This window comes from Solanum verrucosum, unplaced genomic scaffold (genome assembly GCF_900185275.1).
Source record: "Solanum verrucosum unplaced genomic scaffold, falcon-dt-bn FXZP01000060.1, whole genome shotgun sequence".
NCBI lineage: Eukaryota > Viridiplantae > Streptophyta > Magnoliopsida > Solanales > Solanaceae > Solanum > Solanum verrucosum.
In genome coordinates, this window is record NW_026020129.1 from 7,866,941 (window position 1) to 7,890,350 (window position 23,410).

General features: G+C 30.7%; 2 protein-coding genes across 2 annotated transcripts; one reads left to right on the top strand and one right to left on the bottom strand.

The window, feature by feature from the left end:
- Positions 1-3,271: 3,271 nt before the first annotated feature.
- LOC125826485 (protein YABBY 4-like) lies at positions 3,272-6,398 on the bottom strand. The gene is made up of 7 exons (XM_049505831.1): positions 6,076-6,398; positions 5,411-5,557; positions 5,013-5,139; positions 4,645-4,693; positions 4,171-4,246; positions 3,692-3,766; positions 3,272-3,525 (listed from the first exon to the last, which is right to left on the bottom strand). The coding sequence occupies exons 1-7, from the start codon at positions 6,187-6,189 to the stop codon at positions 3,454-3,456; spliced, it is 660 nt and encodes a 219-aa protein (XP_049361788.1). The 5' UTR covers positions 6,190-6,398; the 3' UTR covers positions 3,272-3,453.
- Positions 6,399-14,738: 8,340 nt separating this feature from the next.
- Positions 14,739-19,876, top strand: LOC125826700 (thylakoid lumenal protein TL20.3, chloroplastic). The gene is made up of 6 exons (XM_049506050.1): positions 14,739-15,130; positions 15,222-15,251; positions 15,710-15,816; positions 18,734-18,768; positions 18,904-19,081; positions 19,451-19,876. The coding sequence occupies exons 1-6, from the start codon at positions 14,829-14,831 to the stop codon at positions 19,639-19,641; spliced, it is 843 nt and encodes a 280-aa protein (XP_049362007.1). The 5' UTR covers positions 14,739-14,828; the 3' UTR covers positions 19,642-19,876.
- The last annotated feature ends 3,534 nt before the right edge of the window (positions 19,877-23,410 follow it).

The following is a 23,410-nucleotide window of genomic DNA, read 5'->3' on the forward strand; positions in this document are numbered from 1 at the left end:
TGTTATTTTTACTCCTATAACCCTGCTGATTACTTTGGGTTGATAAATGTACTCTTCGATCATCTAGTTTATCAACATGGATGAAACATACATCATCAGATATATTTTGGTTGTATATGTAGTGTATAAACTATGTATGCATTTGTTAAAGTAGATTTTCGAATAGTATCTGACGATAATTTTTTCTTATTTTTCTACTTACATTTACTCAGAAATATATTTTTTGGTCTTCCACTCGACGGAGGATATTCACCCGTGCGCAAAAGGCTCGTTCACAAAGAAAAAGTTCCTACTAATTTATTTTGGTAAATTTTATCCATCCCATCACAATCTTATAATCGGAAAAGAGTTGAATTCCCTTTTGATGCAAATGCACATTCAGCCTTTGAATTTTTGTACCCAAAAAAAGGTAAAATAATAATAATAATAATAATAATAATAATAAAATAAAAAAAAAAAAAATACTCTTTGTCTAATCGTAGTCAAACTTGGGGCCAAAACCGTCACATGAATTCACGTGAGCTGCCTAGGTTGTCATAACTCATAAATGAAATACAAATAATATAGTCCTCCATCCATTTTATCAAATTAACGTTATAAATAAAGTCTTGAAATTCTAAATTTAACTATGTAATTATTCAATCTTAAGGTTTAAGGCTAGGATAAAAATATAATAATCTAAAATAGATAGGTAAAATAAAAATATCTATTTTGATATAATTGCAAACTAAAATAAAATGAAGGAAAGAACTTACAAGTTACTACTCTCTTTGGTTCATAAAGGTTTTTGTACTCTCAATAAGACTTAATATTCAATAATTTTAATTAAATACTAATATTTATCTAAATTACCTTTTCCTTCTCTAAACATTGTCACTTAATTAACACTCAACGAACACGAAGCTTTTTCGAAACATCGAATATTTTAAAATTAGAGAGAGTAAAATCAAGAGCCATATTTATCAAAGATCGTTAATTATACGTTGAATTGTCTTGACTTATTTATATATTTTGTTATATGTATATTGACTTCACTATCGAATACAATGTGGCATGATTAAAAGTTCAAACTTCATTCCTTACTATAAAGATAAATTTGGTATAATATTATTACTATTATTATTATTATTATTCTTAGGATTTGTTTTTCTTATGGCACATTATTTTGTTGTGGGGATCAGCTCCTTCTTTTTCCATTTCTATTAAGGCAACAACCAACAGAATCATAAACCAGTCACTTCTATGACACAATGAAAAGATATATTGAACAGTAAAGAGAATAAGTTGAACTAATTAATAGCAAATCACATGACTTTTGAACATTATATTATAATAATTGTTGAAATGAATAACACAATCATATAAATGGTCCACATTTCTTTTCTTCTTCTTCATGTCTCCTGAATGTCATTATGAAGCTAACTAATGAAAGGAAAATGTAAAAGAGGCATTAAATACTTCATGTTTAGGAGAGAACTTATAACTTAAAAAGCTCTAATGGCATGTTCAAACAAAATTTCAATTTCAAATCAATGCCTAGTTTCAATTCATGATTTGATGTCCAAACAGGCTCTTAGACTGCTTTGGGCCCAGAGATTTGGTCCTACAATGTAGTGGATTTACTCAAAATTTGGTAAAAGATTGACTTGGGCTTGCCAAACACTTGGGCCAATATTTAATTTAGAGGAAATTTCACAAATAGCCAGTAAAAATAACTTAATTAGACTCCATAGCTATAGTTTGCTAATTACGATTCGTAATTACATGTTAGAGGGAGGAGAGAGGCGAGCGAGAGAGGGCAGAGAGTGGAGAGAAGTGAATTGTATTTGTATATATATATATATATATATCTGGCGAGCGAGATTGGGAGAGGGAAGAGAAAGGGCAGAGAGGCAAATTGTATTTGTATATTTGTCATATAATTGTATATGTATATGTATAATTTGTATTTGTATATGTATGAGAGATGAGAGAGGCGAGAGAAAGGAAGAGAGGCACGCGTAATTATAGCTAAAAAGAGGTTGTGAGTAACAATTAATTCAAACTATAGCTATGTTTGCTTATTAACTAGTATATATTTATTTATCCGCGTCATTTTCCCTTTAATTTATAAACCACTATTTGAATATACTTGAAAAATTATGACTTTAATAACACATTAATATAAGCGTGAAAGGACTTTTCTTTGTTGAGAATACGATTAACAAATTACGTGTGCTTTCTCTAATAGTTTAAGCACGTGTTGGGGCATGTTGGGACTACAATTAACTAATAAAGTGTATTATTTCTAACTACTTAAGATTTTAGATGAGATTAAAACTAAGTTCAATATTCTTCCCTTTGATAAAAATAATCACTTCCTCTCAATTTTTGAGTTGTATTTGCATATTGATATCATGATTCAATTGTATAGCGGAAGTTTATCAGATTAGGAAATTCATATTGTTTTTAAATGCTATTATAATTTTATAGCCCCCCCACACCCACCTACCCACCCCACACACGCACAAGCACACACCAAATCCAAAATGTAATGTTTAATTTTGCCTTAGTGTTTTTACCTCTGTCAAATAGTAAAACTTCAGATATTGTGCTGAAATTTTAAATGTAGATGTTTCAAATCCTATGACATTGTCTTGGAATCTTACTGATAAAAGTTGACTTGTGGTCAGTAGCGGTGGAGCCAAATTTTTTATTTAGGGGTTTAAAATATGAAGAAGCAAACACATGAAAAAGTTAAAAAAAAAAGGTTTAACATTTAATGTATATATGTGTAAAAAACAATATTACTATATATAAATATTATAATTAATTTTCCGCCAAAGGAGATTTGAATGAAACCTTGGGCGTACCTTGCCAGTAGGATAGTACTTGTGAAGTCTCGAACTGATCTAGTACATTGTCTATTCGTCTTAGAGTTTCACTTGCAAAGTCTTTTACTTAAATTGAAGAGTTTTTGTAATATTGTTGTAATTAACTTAAGATATCAACCTATAGATAGGGTTTCAAATAATCATGGTGTCAAGGTGAACCTTACACGCACCCACCTTGATTAATTCCACATAATTCTTGTTACCTCCCACCAACAACATATATATTGACGTTAAGGGTAATTCTATATAACCACTAGTATTTACCTATCTTTGTTGTTTCATCTGTGGTTAACTTTTAATACAACACAATATATAGTAGTAGTAGTAGTAGTAGTACAAAACTACAAATTATAGGCCATGAAAATGTAGTGCTAAAATGCAAAAAGTGAATATTGTTCAAGCAAAAGTTGAAACATTGAAGCCAAAAGTACACTTCAACACAAAGATAAAAAGAAAGAAAATTACACATTCAACATGCTAGAAAGAGTCACATTAATTGGTTAGACACTTAGACATTTAGCTACTAATATAGCTTCTGCATCCATCTAAAACTTGTTCACTTTTGATTCTCATCCCATCATCAGTAAGGAGACACACTAACATTGGCTGATGTATTAAACAAACCATCTTTCATAAGAACATCTTCTCCATCCTACCAACAAAACAAAAACATCTTAAATGTGTGATCATCTTATCAAAAAATTTAAACTGTTGAGCACACATCAAAATGTCCCTCACATGCCGACTTGATTTCTATTCAACGGTTTAACACATGATTTTCTTTTTTAATAATGGATAACAGTGAGACTCGAATGTACCTGCTGACGCACATTAGTCCTCTTAACAGTCTGATCAGGCATGAGACCAAATTGAATGTGTGGAAAGTGGGCCCACTGTGTCATCAACAAAAAGAAAAAAAGTATCACGTACGAAACTTAGCTTTAAATAAAAACATATGGTATAAACCCTAGTTCTCAGTTATCAAGATTTTGTAGTGGCACACAGAAATATTTCAGTTGTTTAGTTCGTGGGATAAGATGAAATATCTCATGATTAAGTTTTTGAAATAAATTTATATTTTAAACCAAATAAAGCATAATTTAATTTCAAACTTAATCCTGAACATTCCAGCTTATCCCATCAAGTTATTTTATCGCATCTCTCAGGAGGAATAAATTAGTCCAAAAATTATAATTTCATAACTATAATTCCGAGATAACTTAGTCTGCGAACCAAATAACCCCTATACGCTCTAAATGAAAGTTAAACGAAACCCTAATTAAGATAATACTCATACATTTTTTGCAGCGGCGCTGAAGGCTTCTCTGTGGCTAATATCAGGATTCCCTGCTTTTATGCGTTGGATTTCTTCCCTGCACAAAATTGTAAACACTAATATATAGTCTAATTTCATATAAAAATATAAATATATACTTACTAAATACCTTCATAAGATATTTGTAATTGTATTTTAATTATAGAAAAAGATGTCTGAATGTGTGCATTATACTCCCTTCATTTCAAGATTTTCAATTTGTTTGTCCAACTTTTTTTTTTTAATCCGTATTAAAAAGAAAATCTTTTTCCTTTTTAGCAACTCTTTAGTTCTAATTTTTTTACATGACATGTTTAAAAGTTAAAGTGCATTTTAGTACATTTGATATATCTTTAATATAAGACCACAAAATTCAAAATTTTCTTCACTCTCTTAAATTCATATCAAATCAAAATAAGACAAACAAATTGAAAGACAGTAACTTATAAGTCTTACTTGATGAATCGGTTGTAAGCAGAAGGGACTCGCTGTCTCTTCTCAGGAGCTGTACATACAAGAGAGCCAAAATTAAAAAAATAACTTCAGTTACGTTTATCGCAAACAATCTTTCTACTTACATACACAAAATACTTGATATCTTTTAGTTTCATCTTTCATCACAAAGTAAAGTCAGGGAAATTTAGAAAAAAACTCAGAGTTTGTATATGTTAAAGAAAAAAAAGATGTAGTACTACTTTATTTAATAAGAAGCATCACAAAAAATCAGTCTTTCTTTGAATTTAGAGTTAAATTTTTAGTATTTTATCGTGTCAGTACATATAACTTAAACTCTTAATATAAGATAATTTGTTAAGATTTCTCACGTCTGTTAATAACGGGTGGCGGTCTAGGAAGATCATCAAATCCAGGTCGAGCAGGCAGCTGCATAAATTCATGAGCTGAGTTACTCTGATTCATCAAGAAATTTGGGGTTGCATTGCTTATTTCTTCCTGCAAATTAAAAACAATTGTAATTTATCAAAATTTTCTGACAAATTAAAAAAAAGTATACTCTTATCTAGGGTTTGACCATAGATTTTGAAAATGTATTCTTCAAATATTTTCAAGTTCTCAAAAACTCGCTCACACTAAATCAACTGTGAGCCAGTTTTTGGGACTTCTACTCACACAACTTTAAAAACTTACATTTTCAAATTATAACTTCAAAATTTGTAGCCAAACGAGAGCGATGTATACATATAGCGAGAGAGTTAGTACATACCAGAAGATTGTGGGAAGGAGAGAAGTAAGTGTGACCAAAATGATGATGATGATTAGTGGAAGGCAAAAGCCATCCAGGCAAAAGATTAGTGCAGTGTCCACATCGAACCGTCACAGTTTTGAACAAACTTGTGCACGGTACACTTACCTAAAAATACAATCATAAACAAAAAAAAAAAAAAAAAAATTGTTAAAACCACAACTTTTTTGTTGGCTAATATAGATTAATTTCATATTTGAGGGGTTTAGTTTGTAGATATTAATCTCCTAACCCTCCTTTTATCGAGTTATTTATCCTCTTGTTGTATTTCGAGATAAGGTCAAACCCCCTTCTTGTATTCTTTCTTTTGGAATTTAACTCCTTTGATAATCCGGGAAATTTTTTCTTAAAAAAAAAAAAAAGAGTAAAAAACCACTCTAGGAAATTATTAACTAATAAAAACTATGATAAAGCTTACACAAATCCATCATGGGATTATTATTATAATATAGAAGATGAGATTATCAATCCTGATAAAATCAAGATTATAATCTTGGGATAACCTTGTTTTGAACCAAACGACCTAAAAGAAAAACTTAAGTTGGAAATCATCACAAGAAACCCTAATATATATTCTTGATTAAAAAACTAGTAAATATATATATGTATGTATATAGTGTATATACCGCGAGGACGGTGTCACAAACGTTGCAATGGACATAGCAGAGCTGCTCGGAAGGAGGTGGAGGCGGAGGAGGAGGAGGAAGGTGGTCCAATGACAAGCTATTTGAAGAGGACATTATATTATTTCTCTTATTCTTTTCCAAACTGATTGGTTCCTCCTGCTTTTGTGATTGATTTGATTTGATTTGATTTGATTGATGCCTTTTGACACTTCCTTGTATCTTATGATGATATGAGTTTGAGGAAAGAAGATAGAGTCAGAGAGGGCAAAACCCCTTTTTTTTTCTCCCTCACTATTAGCACTCTACTTAATGTCTTGGTCTTGTTTATTATAGATTGGTGATGGATGTTATGTATGAATGTATGGATGTTATGCATAGTGGACAATGCACATGCATGGATGTGTATGTATATTTTGTTTTTATAATATGGTTTTTAAAATTTATGAATTAATTAAGAGAGAAAAGATGAAACATATGTTGTGTGGTTGGCATTCCCAATGTTGTGTGTATGAATTGAAAGGCAGAATGCGGCAGATGTGGGGGAGAGGAGCTAGAAAATGACCTTTGCATGGGGCGTTATAAAGCTCCCAAATACACCCATTCACTTGTTATTTTCATTGTTTGTAGTTTTAGATTGTATGCTTTAACCTTTTTCATCGCAATTACTCTTAGTTTATGTGATACTCTTTTTTTTTTAGTCTGATCTAAAAAAAGAATATCAAAATTTTATTTTATCCTTAACGAAATGATTTATAGACACACTTCTTTTTTTCTAAAATTTAGTGTTAAGTCAAATGGTGTCAGATAAATTGAGATGAAGAGAGTAGTATATTCTTAGAAACACTCAACACATAATAGTAAGTAAATGAGTAAAACTAATGTCGAAGTGTATGATCATTTTATTTTAAAAGTTTTATTATAATTTGTTAGAGAAATCACACTTTTAGGTACTTAATTATTCTCAACACCTATCATCAAAAATGAATTTCAGATATGAATAAAGATAAATAAGACTCACATGTTATCGGATTGTATCAAATGCATAATTAAATAAATAAGAATATGTTTGATCTAACAACTAAAACATGTCAAAATACATTCATGTTGTAATACTTTACCACCCATAACCTTATACAAGTAATAACTATTGAAAAGATAAAAATAGAAAAACACAAAACCCTAGAAAAAGCCTTTTGAAGAACTTTCTTGTGACCCCAGGACAATAAGCCATATCCACATTAATTCCAAATTCCAAATATTAATATATCCATCCAAGAACCCTACTACCCCCTTTCGTCTCCGCCTCCCTAGGGTTTTGAAAATATAAATAATTGAATAATGATGGTGTTTTTTTAATACTCTAATAAACATACTAATTATATAGCCATGATTATGTGATAATATGTAAACAGTACAAAGGACTAGCTAAAACATTACTTTTGATGATTTGACCATTCATTCTCTTCTCACTTTGCAGAAAAAATGAATTCAAGTCAGTGAAAAATTAAAACATCTCAGTTGTGTCAATACTTTTACCGTCCTATTTTGTCCTTTCCTTTATTTTTTTTACTTTCTTTTTTGTCTAACCTTTTTTTATATCCATTCACTTATTTTGCACAAATCCCCACACACTTCTTTTTCACATATTTTCCCTATTATTAGATGAAATTTTAGAAATAGCCATTTGAGTTCTAATTAACAATCATATCGATAGATTGATCGATAACCAAACGTTATAATAGTTTAATTACAAAAACTCGTGACACATTGTGTTGATTTGCTAGCTCTATATTTGTATTGATTCACTTTATATTTGTTCGGTCTGTGTCAATGTATCACATTTCCGCTGCATCAAAGAGTACCTATGCACTATGATCCGGTTCACTGATAAGGAAGATAGTGTTGGGATAGGGGTCTACGATGTGATACTAAAGTATGACCGGGTCAATGTATCAGAGAGAATAGAAACAAAGCAAATTGATATAATGATACAAAGCAAATCGATGTAAAATTCTAATTTGAATAAATACAAGACATATATTTGATCGGGAAATAATTTTTCCTACTTATTTATATTCACTTAGAAGAACCCTAATGTTGCTTCGAAAAGATACTTGCTATTTCTTGCATTGTTGACTGATTTTCCCATTTTAAGGATCATCCATTTCCGTCATTCTTATTTTTAAGTTTTCTTCAATCATTGTTAGGAATTATTAAATGCTTATTAATTAAGTGAAAATAAAAGAAGTCTAAATACAATCAACTGGTTAGGAATTAGGTGTAACGTTTTTTATTTTTAGTCAAAACAACTCTTATTTAAGTGGAAATAAATAATCATTAGAGTGGTTATATGCTAAAGAGTTAGACAGTGTTAGCTAAATTTATTAGTTGGACAATCTGATGTAGAAGCATTTTAAATGTTTGGTAAACATCAAATTGTTTATAAGTAAATTGAAGTCAAAATCAGCTAAAACTCATGTCATTCAAAATTTGATCAACTATTTTACGTACTATTCTATCTTTCATGTTTTTTTCTAACATTAAATATCATTTTTTTTAAAAACATCTAACTTCCTAAATCCATAATCATCATTTCCTCTCTTGCTTACACGGATATTACGAATTTATAAAAAAAATAATCACAAATTTAAGGGCAATTTAGTCATTTTAACAAATGAAAAACTTATCAGATATATTTCACTGAACATCAACTATTTATTAAGCAATTTCAATACTTTTATTCAAATAGATAACTACAATATAACCTCACTAAATTAATATAAGTGGGACAATGAAATATTATTATTCTGTAGAGGTATTATTTAATGGATAAATTAATATCAAATTAATTAAAATAATATTTTGAGATTCATGTTCAGAGGTCTAGATTTTAGAAGAAATTGTAGATAACACCAAAAAACCAATGTTGATGATGCAGTTGAAGACAATACAATACCTTTGAAACCAGTTACATGCTCTATCTCTTTGCAATTTTATGGTGCAGTTCTAAAAGACAACACCATAACTTTAGGATGCAGTAAAAAAGTTAGAGATGAACTTTAATTAGATTTAAATTTTAACAAAAAAAAAACAATAGAATCACATTTCACTAAATTGTCTTAGATATATTTGTAATTTTAAAGAATTATTAATTTATAATATTAATAGGACCATATATTTATGTAGGGATCTTCTAAAAATATATTATCTTATTATATTATAGAAATAAATGATTTTTTCCATTGACCCAAGTTGAGATCAGAGAAAAATATTATCTTAAATAAATTATTATTTTATTGAATATTAATTTAGTGAGATTTTACTGTATTTAATTTTTATTTTTTCACTTAATATCTAATATTCGAATTGAAACCGACTTGCAAATGTTTATATCTATAATTAAAAAAAAACACCACTTAAAGCTTATTCACTATATGTCATCAACAAATTAAGACGTGCTCTAAGTCATAAAATTGATGGTACAATAACAATAACATATCTAGTATTGTAATTTTATAAATAATATTTAAAAAAAATAAAATATACGTAAATTTTATAACTCTATTTTTAATCGACTCTCGACTCAAATTAAATATATTGAATTGATCATATAACCCAAAAAGAGAAGATTCTAAGAGGTATCACTGACTAGCTTCCTCCACTCTACAATATCTATTATAGTAGCTCCCAAGATCCGTCAAATCATCCATGTGATCTATCATAGATATAATTTCTCCATTTTAAAAAAGAATAATTTCATTTAATGTGGCAAAAGATTTTTTAATATCGTAATTTTAAATTAAAGTTATATTAAATTTATTAAAATATCATTTAATTTTATAGCTTTTAATATGTCATGTGAAAAATTGAAATGAAAATATTGTTAAAAAAATATCATGCTTTTTAAAATGAATGGAGTATATTATTTTGCGTTAGTTTAGTTGGTTATAAAATTTAAGGATGTAAAGAAAATTCTTAATAAAACGAGTATTTTTCTAAAAAAACTAATATCCTACTCTTTTTTTTCTTCCTTGAATGCGTGACTATTTTTTATTTATTTTTTGGTTAGTGCCCTTAGAGTAAGTAGAATTTTATGAATAACCATAGCATAAATAGAGGAGGGGCTGTCGATATTCGAGCCTAACACAAAAGACAATTGCAAGAATGTGTAGGGGACTAGTCTAGAGGTTGAAAGAATTAATGCATAAAAGTGTGATATTTTCATATTCAGTTCCTCTAAAGTTTAGTTAAATATATAGTTTAAATTAATTAAAAAATTATTAAAATATTTGTTGTATTTTACTATTTGATGTGTTATATATCATAATAATTTCTTTTATATGAACTAGTTTTGTTTGATAGTTACACAAAAAAAATTAAATTTAATAACAGATTTTACGAATTGGACTATTACTCATCATTTTATCTTATCTTGACCCAACTAAATTTTGGTGGATATGGCCCTATTTATTAACCGGAGCTGTATTTGGACATAATTCATGAGATATTATAATATTCAAATATAAATTTATGCTACATGAAAAAATTATTGGTTATAAAGAGCATAAATATATTAGCAAGTGACCCGTTTATTTGACGATCTTTTTTTCATTTTTATATGTAATTAAGTTCTGAAAAAACAGTGAGGCTTCTCTTCCCATTGTTTTTTGCTTTCCACATCCATAAATATCGCTCTATATACTGTTTTTGAGGTGATTGATTTAGTGGCGAAGTGAGAAATGCTGTTAAAGATATCTAAATTTGAATATATATATATATATATATATATAAATAAATGAAAAATTATTTGTAACCTATATATTTTGTATGATTTTCTATATACATATTTATAGTTTTTCAACGAAGGATATCCAATTAACTATCTACGTTATACATAGCTACGCCACCGGATAGATTGTGTTTAAAAATTAGAATAGTGTTATAAAAAAGAGAAAACCCCACAAAGGATATCCATTGAGTTGTGTTTGTGTGGACAAATACAAAGAGACATTGGAGAGCCCCACAAAAGGTACGTTTTTTTTTTCTTATATAAAGATGGCACTTGATTGTTGGCCTATGCTTTAAAATCATAAGCTATAAATTGACTTCTTCAACGATTAACATACTCAGAATAATAAATATGATACAAATAGATGAAATGTACTCAGATTTTATCTTTATTTTTTATAATGTGTATTAGAAATAAATATGATTTAAATAGATAAAATGTATATAGATTTTATATTTATCTTATTTATAACGTGTATTAGAAAAATATATTGACCTTTTAGGGGTCGTTTTGTAAAGTTCATTAAAATAAAATAATGCACTCATTAACTTTGTATATCAATATCTTGTTTGACATACTTTTTAAACCTATGTATTAGTTATACAATATATTGAATTTGATATTAAGATATAAATATAACTAATACATGAAAATTCATAATATTAGGAATGCGAGGAGTTTTGATTAGCGCATTGCATTAGCATGATCAAAGTCACAACAACCTCTCAAAACCTTTTCCACCGACTTGCGAAGGGTACATCTGTAAAAATAAAAAGATAAAAATTCTGCAATACGTATTATTTTTAAGCACAATCATAAATATACTCTTTGACTTTGTTGTAGTTGGTATCTACACCCTCCAATGCTGAGTGTGCATAACTAAACACTTAAACTTGTATAAAATTAAACAAATAGACACATTCATTTTACTTGACAATTTTGTGTCCTATGTGGTGTCCTGTATATATTATGTCACATATAACATTTGTGTCTACTTGTTTGATTTTATACAAATTTAAGTATCTACTTGTACATATCCAAAACTAAAAAATATAGATATCAGCTAAAGTCAAGTTAAAAAATATATATATCTTCATTAGTTTTTAATACACCAAACGCTAGTATTATAGACCCTACCAAACGACCTCTTAATGAGATATTTGAAGGATGAATTAATGAGACAAAGGTTAGGCTGGTGAGAGGACTAAAGTATGGTGGTAGTGTACTAATTAGTTGTTGTACACAGCTAGGGTCCATTTCTCTTTACATTGATTCGTCCTTTTTAAACAGTAAAACACCTCTCTTTTATGTTTCAGAATCTTTATATAAGTTACTGTGCCTCTGTGGGCTATTAGTAAAACCATCATTTCAAGATTACTTTATATGGATAGTAATTAAATTTTATAGCCAGAGCCGTTAATATGGACTTAGCCTGTCAGCCTAACATCTTTGAAGCTCGTTTCAAAACGAGGTTTTTATGTAGTTCCTAAGGATGACAATTGAGACGGTGTGGGTGTGGTATGCTGGATTTAACCTTATGTAAGGTGACAAGATTTAATCTAATGCAATACAAAAGCTTTATTTTTTTTTAAATAAAGGGAAATGGGGAAGGGATTACAATGTGGGGAATCAAACCCTCACCAATAAGGTGAAAGTTCATATAACCAACCAACTAAGCTATTAAGATTCTCCAACAAAAGCTTTATTAGGTCTTTAATAAAAATCTATAATACTGTCAGTCCATATCAATACATGAAGTGATTCAGACTCATTTTATGAAGGGCAATAATTAAGTTAATATTGCTTTAACTTTTAATAAAAATTCCAACATTCGACTAATTGAACAATCATTATATATGCAAGAATGACACCACAAGGCTTACACCCGTTGTGCAAATACTACATTCTCCCTTGCACATCACATAAATGATCCATTTCATTAATGAGTATACCTACTTAGCTTGTGCAAAAATAAATGCTCTCTCTCCACTTCAAATACGATTTTCACCCAAAATTCAACATCCATTATATATGTACTTAAAAAAAACTTCTTTACATATTGTAATTTTTTTGTGAAGAAGATTCGTATGAACTTCTCCTGCCCCTTCTAACTCTGCCCACTCCTATCAATTTTCGGTATGTAGAAGAAAATCTTTCAATCAACTTTCAATTGTATCGATTACACTTGATAATATAGCCCTTTTTCTTATTTTTAGAGTAGACTATAAACTTTGGTCAAAAGGGGAAATTGAATCAATATCTCTCATTTTATATTAGGATCCATGAAGTAACAAAATGGATTTTTAGGTCTGGAAGCAAGTCCAACAGATTATGTTATATGGGCCTGCCTGTTAGGGATAAGATTGGCTCATTGGCCTATTTATGTTGTCCGATATCGGCCCATTTCAACTGCTAAATGTGAAAAACAGGCCCATCTTTATGTTTGTTTTAAGAGCAACTTTCACATATAACAAACAAAAAAAATCATATTTGTATGCTATAGCAAAGTTTGCATAATTGCGCTCCATAGCAAACATATATATGTATAATTCGCTATACATATACAATTGAAAGCTATGTCTATTTCGCTATACACATATACAAAAAGAAGCAATTGTATAATTCGTTGTCTCCTCTTCAGATTTGTATAATTTCGCTGGCAGGCCATTTGTATAAATTGTTGTTAGCCTCTTGTTTGTATAAATCGTTGACAAAAATATTTGTATATAAAAAATCGCTCTCTCTTTCGCTTAATACAAACATAAATTATACATTATATTTGTATAATCTGTGTTTGTATAAAACGAGAAAGAGAGAAAGGCAAAAGAAAACTGGACAGGGGAATATTTGTATTGTATAATTATAAGTGTATAAGATGAATATATATGTATTTGCATGTGTATATACAATTTTCTTTCGCTTTATACAAACAGAAACACAATTTATACAATTCTGTTGTATAAAGCGAGAGAGGCGAGCACAGAGGGAGCGAGCGAGAAAGGGAGAGAGGCGACTGACAAACGTTTGCTACGGGGTGCAATTAAATCAAATAGTAGCTACTCCATTTATTTTAGATTATAAGTTTGCCATTGTGTACAATTATCCCTTGTTTTAAAGTCAATTTTATTTGTACTCCCTCCTCTTAATTTAGACGTCTTAAATTAAATTTAGAATCACAATAACCTACTTGAGCGTGATATTTTATCTATTTGTTGAGAAATTGTGAAATAGTAAGGTACTTTTGATAATTTAGGATGAAGTTGCTCTCAAATAATTAAATATTGCTTACTAGGATAGTATAAAATGTAATTTAAATCTTAGGATTTAAAAAAATATCAAGTCATTCTACGAGAGAGTAATAAATCAATTTTCTTCTATCAAAACTAACTTAAATAATTGTCTATCCACTTCTTAAACTAAAAAAATCATCTTGTTTATAATTTGTGTGTAATAACTAGTGGATTCTGATTGTTATTTGGGTAAAAGATCCCAAAAATAAGTATACTTTTTGGTTTTTCATCTAGTGTCCGAACATTGGAGCTCACTATTTTGGATTTGCACTGCATAGGGCCCTATTCGGAGGTAAGCGTTTTTCATATTCAAAACTCGAACCTAAAACTTCTGATTAAAGAAGGAACAACTTCATCCACTGCACCACATCTCATGCCGGTCCAAAAATCTCTTATGTGAACCTCCCCTACAGTATTTAATGTCTAAAATTTGTGTAACAACAATGACCCCCTGTCATTGGATTCACAGCAGCTAACTATTCCTCACAATATAGAAATGTAAAAAAAAAAAAAAAAAAAAAAAAAAACTGGAGAGAGTACATGTGTACACTTTACAAAGCCTATCCAATTTGTTCAAAGAATTGGGGTTGAAAGAAGTGGACAAAAGGAAAAAAAAAAAAAATCCATCTAGAAATCTCTTTGTTCTTGACAGAAACAAATCAAAAAAAATAAAAATGGCACTCAATTCCATCTCATTACTTCCCATAAAATCCATTAACATCTCTTCCTCATCTACTTGTTATTATAAAATTTTTATTCCTAAAAAATCTTCCAAAATTGTTTGTCAAATGGAAAAGTCAAATTCAAATAGAGAAGTAAAGAAGTGGAAGGCCATAGTTTCCACTGCATTAGCAGCTGCAGTGATTACATTTAGCTCAAACATGACTGCTATGGCTGACTTGAATAAGTTTGAGGCAGAAACAAGGGGTGAATTTGGTATTGGTTCTGCTGCTCAATTTGGTTCTGCAGACCTAAAGTTAGTTCTTTTTTTAAATTGCAAGCTTTAATTTTTATGTTTTTATGAGGTGTCTGAAACAGTATTTTTGTTTGTTTCTTTTGATTTGCAGGAAGACAGTTCATACAAATGAGAACTTCAGGTAACCTTTCCTCTGCTCTAGCATGATACTGTTTTTTTCTTGTGTAGATAAGATGTTTGTTCGATAACAACAACATACCTAGTGTAATCCCATGAGTGTAGTCTGGAGAGGGTAGAGTGTGCTTAGACCTTACCCCTACCTCGTAGAGATAGAGAGACTGTTTCCGATAGGGTGAATCACTCTGATAAAGAACATAATTTCATTACTAATGATTTTGAATTCCCAAATAAGTAAATTGACATGGTAAATGTTATAGTATTTTGTCAAATAACCTGTAAGTTGGAATGAGGGAGCATTTTTTCTATTTTGTTGGAGTCGGTTTTACATAACCAGTAGTTTAGCTTGAAATATTGAAACCAGAAAATGTAAATTGTAAAGTCATTCAACAAGAACTGCAGAACAAGAAGTTTTGTCAGTGCAGACTAGTATTCATGTTCCCATTGGACTTGCTGATACAGAAGAGCCAATTTCACATCTGCTGATATGAGAGAATCGGATTTCAGTGGTTCAACGTTCAATGGTGCATACCTAGAGAAAGCTGTTGCGTATAAAGCGAACTTCTCAGGTACTTTTCCATAGCTAAAACATCACAATATACAAGATAGAACTCTAGATATATGAACAAACAAGTGTTATTTGTTGATGGGCAAACGTTTTATTCATTGTCAAAGAACGTCATATGAAGATACTGATAAATTCCCTTTAGCTGTTTTACCTCTTCCGCTCCATCAGAAAACTGTGCCAAGATTACACATTAGTTGCTGTAGCTTTTACTCTAGTAGGAGCCATCAATGCCAGAATAACAGTTATTGGCGCTGATCCTTTATTCTGTTTTCTCTTTAGAACTTTGCCTTTGCCTTTGCTTTGATTAGTTTTACTGTCTGATCGGTAACGTTGGGTTGGCATGCTGGGACATCTTGGTGTAGCCATTGAATCCTTGACAATAGTTTTGTTTTCGCATTTTACTCCTATTTTCTTTCCTCCAATCCGCTTGTTAAAGTTCGTAACTTCTGAACTACTCTGTGTGCTTAACGGCGTAGAATTAGCTCCACAATTTGACAGTTCTTGTTTATCTGCACCAGTACCATCATGCGCTACGCTTGTCAGTTTGTGAACAGTATTTGCACCAAAATTTAGAGTGTCTTCCTTAGGAGTGAGTAATGTCCTCAAACTGCGAGATAAGCCCTTCTCAGTAGGAGCTGAACTTTCTTGAGACTCAATCTCAGTTTCAATGTGTTCTACATCATCTTGGGAATCACATGTTGTTTCGTTTGCCCCGGCCAATTTGTTCGCTTCTCTGTGTTTCAGGTTTTTCTCTGATGCCTTGTTATGTGCTTTCAAGATCTTAAATGCATCCGGAAAATCACGAACTGCAGACACTTTACGTCTTTTTGGAAACCGACAAGGGTACACCAACGAACATAGCTTGTTTAGCAAATGAGGATTTTCCGCATCTTCTAATGCATTCTCTACAATTGGAACATTTTCAACCATTGGAAAACTGTTATTATCATGCTCCCCACATTCAAACTCGCCAATGGCTTCTTTATCCTTGTTAGCCTCATCATGGAACTCCAAATCTACATCAGATTGTAATACTGCCACTAGTTTGACCGTCACCACAGGCTCTTGTTTCTCAAATTCTTCTCCACTCGAGAATGCACCTACCACGGGATCAACTAAACCTCCTTGAGACATAAAATCAACCTTCAAATGTTCGTGACATTCATCATTTGTTTCTACATCACCAGATTTCCCCGTGCAATGCTCTTGATATTTTTTGTCAACAACTCCATAACTCTTAAGATCCTTTGGAAAATCACGAAGTGAGGAAACCATACGCCTCTTCGGCTTAATCCTATCACATTCTCTTGTTTTTAACTCATTTACCATATCAACACAATCTCCATCACCCACCTGAAAATTCCGTTTAAGCGTATCTACAACATTCATCATATCTATATGCTCAGTACTTCCACACTCATCAACACTTCCAATCTGAACAATTTGTTCACCATCCTTCTTATCCCTTGAAATCTCATAACCTAATGTCGAATCTGCATTTCGTTCACAAACGACAACCGGCTCACCATATACTAACTTTTCTCCAACTGCAACATTATCAAATCGCGTAAAACTCTCTGGAAAACTGCGTACCGCTGCTATCTTTAATCTCTTAAACTTGGACATAAAACAATTGGGAGAAATTTTAGCATCTCCTACTACTGATTTCAAATTCTCCATCTTCAGCTGCTTATTTCAAAACTCAATTAATTAATGCAAAAAATTATTACTACAACAAAAAAAAACAGCAAGACAAAATTATCAGCGTAATCCATGAGTCTAGAGAAGAACAATAATCAACAAAGGAGAACCCTAGAAAACACTCAGAAAAAATAGTAAATTAAAGAGGGAAAAAGAGATACAAAGTAATTAGTCCAAAACAAATTAGAATTTATCTGAAACCTAAAGAAAATCAAATTAATTATACGATAGTACCAATTTTTTTTAAAAAAATTAAAGAAAGAGCGTTACCTGTTCTTAGAAGGTTTTGTGGAAATTGTAATTTGGGATTTTGTAGCATTGAGGATTTTATGGTGAGCTCACCGATTTTTTCTGAGGTATCACTATATCCTGAATAAAATCCTTCAATTTTAATTATTTACTAATATTTTAGTAGCTCCAAATTGCACATAATTTAGCTACTATTGGGGTACGTTTTTGTAATATTCACATTTTGATAGTAAATTTGAATTGAAAAAGTAGATATTTTTTAATCTAATTGAAAATCCATTGGGGTACAAATATTATTTTGTGCAATGCTGCCTCGTCTCCCACCTGTTACACCAAATCCGTCCACCCAAGCTTTCAATTTCTGTGGTGATGGGAATTTGGCATATGCTCCTGCAATGTTTATTATAAAATACAGAAGTACAATGTCGCGGGATATGAACCAAAACCAAAACCTCCATGATGAAGAGAAGATTACAATTTACGACTAACATCCTTGAACTCGGTGAATAATAGTGAGTGAAAAAAGAGATCGATGTTAGAAAACTAACAAGAATCTTCTAGGAGGTGCTCTACTTAATTACACTTATAGGGATTTACCCTTAGCGAAAAATCTACAAAAACATGAGACTTTAAAGTGCAAGCCATGCTACCCGGACTCTTAATAAATGTCGACAGGTCCATGTCGGATACTCCAAAAGTATACTTCTACACGGGTGCAACAATAGTTTTGAAGAGTCTAAGCAACATAGTGTGCAAAGACTCTCATGTTCATTAAATTCATTCATTTGAACCAACATTTTGGGAGGTTTAATATACTATATTATCTCCTTGATGATTGAATGCTGAATCCGATTCAATTGATGCAGATCTGTTACTATTACTTGCAAAATTTTCTGTTTTTGATTAAAAAATGAAGGGTTGTTCAGACCGTAGATATTGCTAATTCCTATTTGCTTTGGTCTTTATAGGTGCAGATTTGAGTGACACATTGATGGATCGGATGGTATGCACATTGTAGCGTATGATTTAAGTCCAAGTCGATTTTTAATCATGACAATTACATCGGCTAAAGATTCTTGCGAAATGATGAGTTCACTTTCAGAATGTGAAGATAACTTTGTTTTTTCATTTAATGCAGGTACTTAATGAAGCTAATCTCACTAATGCTGTTCTTGTTCGATCTGTTTTGACTCGGAGTGACCTTGGGGGTGCCATCATTGAAGGTGCTGATTTCAGTGATGCTGTTATAGACCTCCTGCAGAAACAGGTAATCCTTGTAGCCGCTTCAGATGTAACTTGTCTCGGAGAAATGTGTCTTAATTAACGAGCAGAGATTCTCAGTTCCATATTAAACCACTCAATACTAACGAAAAGCCAAGAGTTAGCTGAAAGTTCACACCAAGGAAAATCCCTGGTTAATAGTTGCCCATTGATAGCTTTTGCGACTGTTGGGACATCGGCTAATATTTAAGAGTTTTACAATTTCCTAGACAGAGGAAATCGCATTTGGTGAGCTAAATTCCTAAAAATACACCGAGCATGTTGCTAGATAGTCTAACTCGATCTTGTGTCTTATATATTGTGATAAACAGGAGTTTCTTTTGTTATTTACTTCCACAACGTCTCGCTATTAGTTATAGTTGTCTCAATCCCACATGTTATGTATATGTCATGCTTATTTTCAGGCACTTGCAAGTATGCTAGTGGGACTAACCCTGTGACAGGGGTTAGCACCAGAAAGAGTCTAGGCTGTGGGAATAGCAGACGAAATGCATATGGAAGTCCATCGTCTCCTCTTCTTAGCGCTCCACCTCAGCAGTTGCTCGATCGTGATGGATTTTGTGATCCAGCCACTGGCCTCTGTGAAGCAAGCTGAAAAAAGCATCCATGTACATAAATATATGAAGAAAGCAAAGAGTTCTGGCATCTCCTTCAAATTATGTGCGCATAGTTTAACTCAGGCAGAAAACATAAGCTACATCTTGAGCATTGTTGGTTCAATTATGTTTCATGTGTGCAAAAATCTGAATACAAATTCTTGAAACATCAATATTTGTTGATGTCTTGATGATATATTTGTTTTGAACAATCTTATTAGTTTTTCTTGCAGCCATCAGTTTGTTCTTGTTAATTGTTTTTTTGTGTTAGGGCAGAGGAATTGGAACATTATTAAAACATGTTACCTTGATTATGTAGATGTGGTCCCAATTGTTTGGATGAAAATGAACATGAAATATTACAAAAAAGATACAATGTGACACTGATGATAACATTGAAGGAAGTAATGATTGTTCATCTTGCACTCTTCACATTTTGAATCTTTTGAAAGTTGTTATAGAAGGCTGTATATTTTGTTCGAACTTTTTTAAAATACCCACATGTATGTTTTGAATCTTTTGAAAGTAGTGCATTTTGGAGGATCCAACATCAGTGGTCTTTTTAACTGAGTCACTAAGATTATTCTCCGAGTGGTCTTAATTTTCAAGTTGTTGGTCAAGTCTTGTTCAATGATTGAGAAAAGATCAAATGACTTGCTTGTTTTTTACTTAATTCCTTGTTTGATTAGTGCATTAGCATGCCTTTTGTCAAATTAAAGGAATGTTAAAGTGAAACATTAATCACCAAGTAGAAAATTGATGTTTCCTTTTTGGGCATCACTTGCTCATCATTTTGACTGCCTCTATTTCTTGTCTTAATAATGAGGCAAAATGAATGGTCCATTCTCTACAATCAAAGGTTGAATGAATACAAAAGGCTTACAACAAAGGCAACAATACCAATGAATAGTATAATAGTCAATAGATGAATTGTAATTAAGTTATGTATTCTTCGACAAATTAAAATGAACTGAGTTAATAAATAAGAAATGTTATTCAGAACTCTACACTTTATATAGGACAAGATTTAAAGTATATGGGATTCATGTAAAGAAATACGAGTAATCAACGAAAGCATGCTCCAAGATCCTATGAATGCATCAAATAAACAGAGGATAAGCAGTAATTGTATTATAAATTAGTATAATTAATTAACAGAAATAAAATGTTAGTTGTTGTTAATTAAGTGAAAATTACAAAAGTATATTATTTAAGACTTTAATTAACAACATATACACATACTTATATTTAATTACAAATGAAGTTTCTAAATTACAGACATACATATTTAATTAATTTTTTTTTAATTATTATTTATTTTCGATTTTAGTATATCATTTTTTGGGGATTCTGTGCCTATTTTTGGGGAATGATTATCATGTATTAAATTTATCTCACCAATTAATGGTTATTACTAAGTTTTTAAATATTTTTTTTTATCTTTCCACCTCTTCATTTTCCAAGAAATTATTACTTCCTATGTTTTTTATTTTTTTGAAAATTTAAAAACTTCTCTCTTCCTTTTCTTCTTCATTCTTCTTTGTTCTATTCTCTCTCTCTGAATTATGTTCATCTGGATTTCACATTGTTATCTTTTACCTTTAAATTTTCAAACGTGAAAGCTGCTCAATAGATGCTGGAACAGTGCTAGAGATCATATAGACTAAGAATCAAAAGGTTTACGTAAGAAAGATTAAGATACTTCAAAGAATCCAAATCGTAAACCAATTAAAATCTTTGATCCAATTTCTTTCAACAGTATCGTACTCTAAATCCAATCTACCTTTGGGCAGCTGATCGTTCCTCAACTGGCGCTACTTCCTTTTCTATTAGAGAGCAGTTTCTATCGTATATGACCTTTTAAATGTATTTTGACCTGTAAAAGATGATACAATCGACTTCCATCTCTCAAAAAGGACTCAACAAGCAAATGACACAAAGCAAGTTAACAATATTGTATTGACCAAAATGATTGATAATGATATGTACTAACATCCATATGGAAGGTAGCAAGAGCAGTGCAGTATGCATTAGATTTCACAATTTTGATAGTATATATCGTAAGGATAGAATTACACACCAACCTTACAACGATAATTACACCAATATCATATTATAGATAATAACTTTTGAATACTACACCAATATTATAGAAATCATAGATTGTTAAAATTTACAATTATTTCATAACCATTTACGCAAATAGATTTGTGCATAAAAAGATAAGTTAATATCAAAAACTCGCAAACATGAATGTTTATGTCATTCCATACACCAATAATATGATTCATCCTACCAACATAAAACTAAAAGTTTCAACTACATAATGTTTTAAGTAAAAATAAAATAAAAACAACACACTACTGTTAAGCTTGAAAGTCTTCTTGTTATGCTTGGGTGTACCACATTTACTACAAGTGACTTTACTTCTCTTGCATCTTCCTTCATTGAATCCCTTCTTACGATCATTATTTGGTGATCTGCCTGGTTGCTTTCTTGCAATTGGTGGTTACATTACCGCTTCCAAAACATACGATGGAATATCCCAGTTTGGTACTCAATGGCTTCCATAGCGCTATCCACACATGTTACACATAAGAGATACTTTGAAAAGAAATCAGAATTGCATAACTTGGACACCCATAACTTTATGAATCTTCATTGATGGAGATGGACCACTCACGACATATTTGAGTTCTAAATGAAAATTGGTCGTGTACGTACACACTCAATTGAGAAGATATAGTATTAATTAAGTCTTCGTATTTGGTGTTTGCATCATACATCACTTCTTCAAAATTGTAATCCACGTAATTTCCTGTAAAATTACAAATTATTAATCAATTTCCAAAATTAGCAGAATAGTGCTCCTAAAGTAATTAAATTACCATCACAAATCAATAAGCTTTATAACCAATTTAATAATTCTTCAATTTTGTTAGCTATACCAAATCAGGCAACTTATGACACCAATAAATGTACCAAAATATTTACTGTTAATCATGTTGGTATTCAAAACGGCTGAAGACACATAAATTAGTGGTCTAGACAAACATTTTCACCAAACCAGTTATCAAAATATATACCATAATTTCGTTGTATAAACGTCAATTTAACATTTCTTCAATTTGTCATCTATACCAAGTCAGACACTAAAATATACCAATAGATGTACCAAAATAATAACTTGCAGTTGGTGTTTCTACAAGGTCTACAAGATACTAATTACACCAAATCACATACCATAAGTAATTTGAGAATTATGGTATAAAATTTGTTATCTATACCAACTCAGACAACTAAATACGCCAATAGATGTACCAGAATACTAACTTGAAGTTGTTCTTTGTATAAGGTCTAAAAAAATACCAATAACAACATATCACACACCAAAACAAATTATTGATTTATGGTGTTTATATAAGGAATGCAACATATCAATTACATTTTCACCAAATCAGTTACCAAAAAACATATCATAATTTCGTTGTATTTAAACAACACAAAACAAATTTTGTAATACAGTTTGCTATGACCTATGGTGTTTATAAAAACACAATAAATAATATCTATTACACCAAACTATCTACAGTATCAATATCACATAATAATCTATCATCACTTGCACAAAAAAAAACGATGATTAATGGTGTTTCTAAAAACATACTACAGAATACCACTAAGCCACATCATATCCACCATGTTCACTATCAATTAAACCTAATAACATACTAAAAACGATTAATAATTTTTACTGTTTATTAAAAA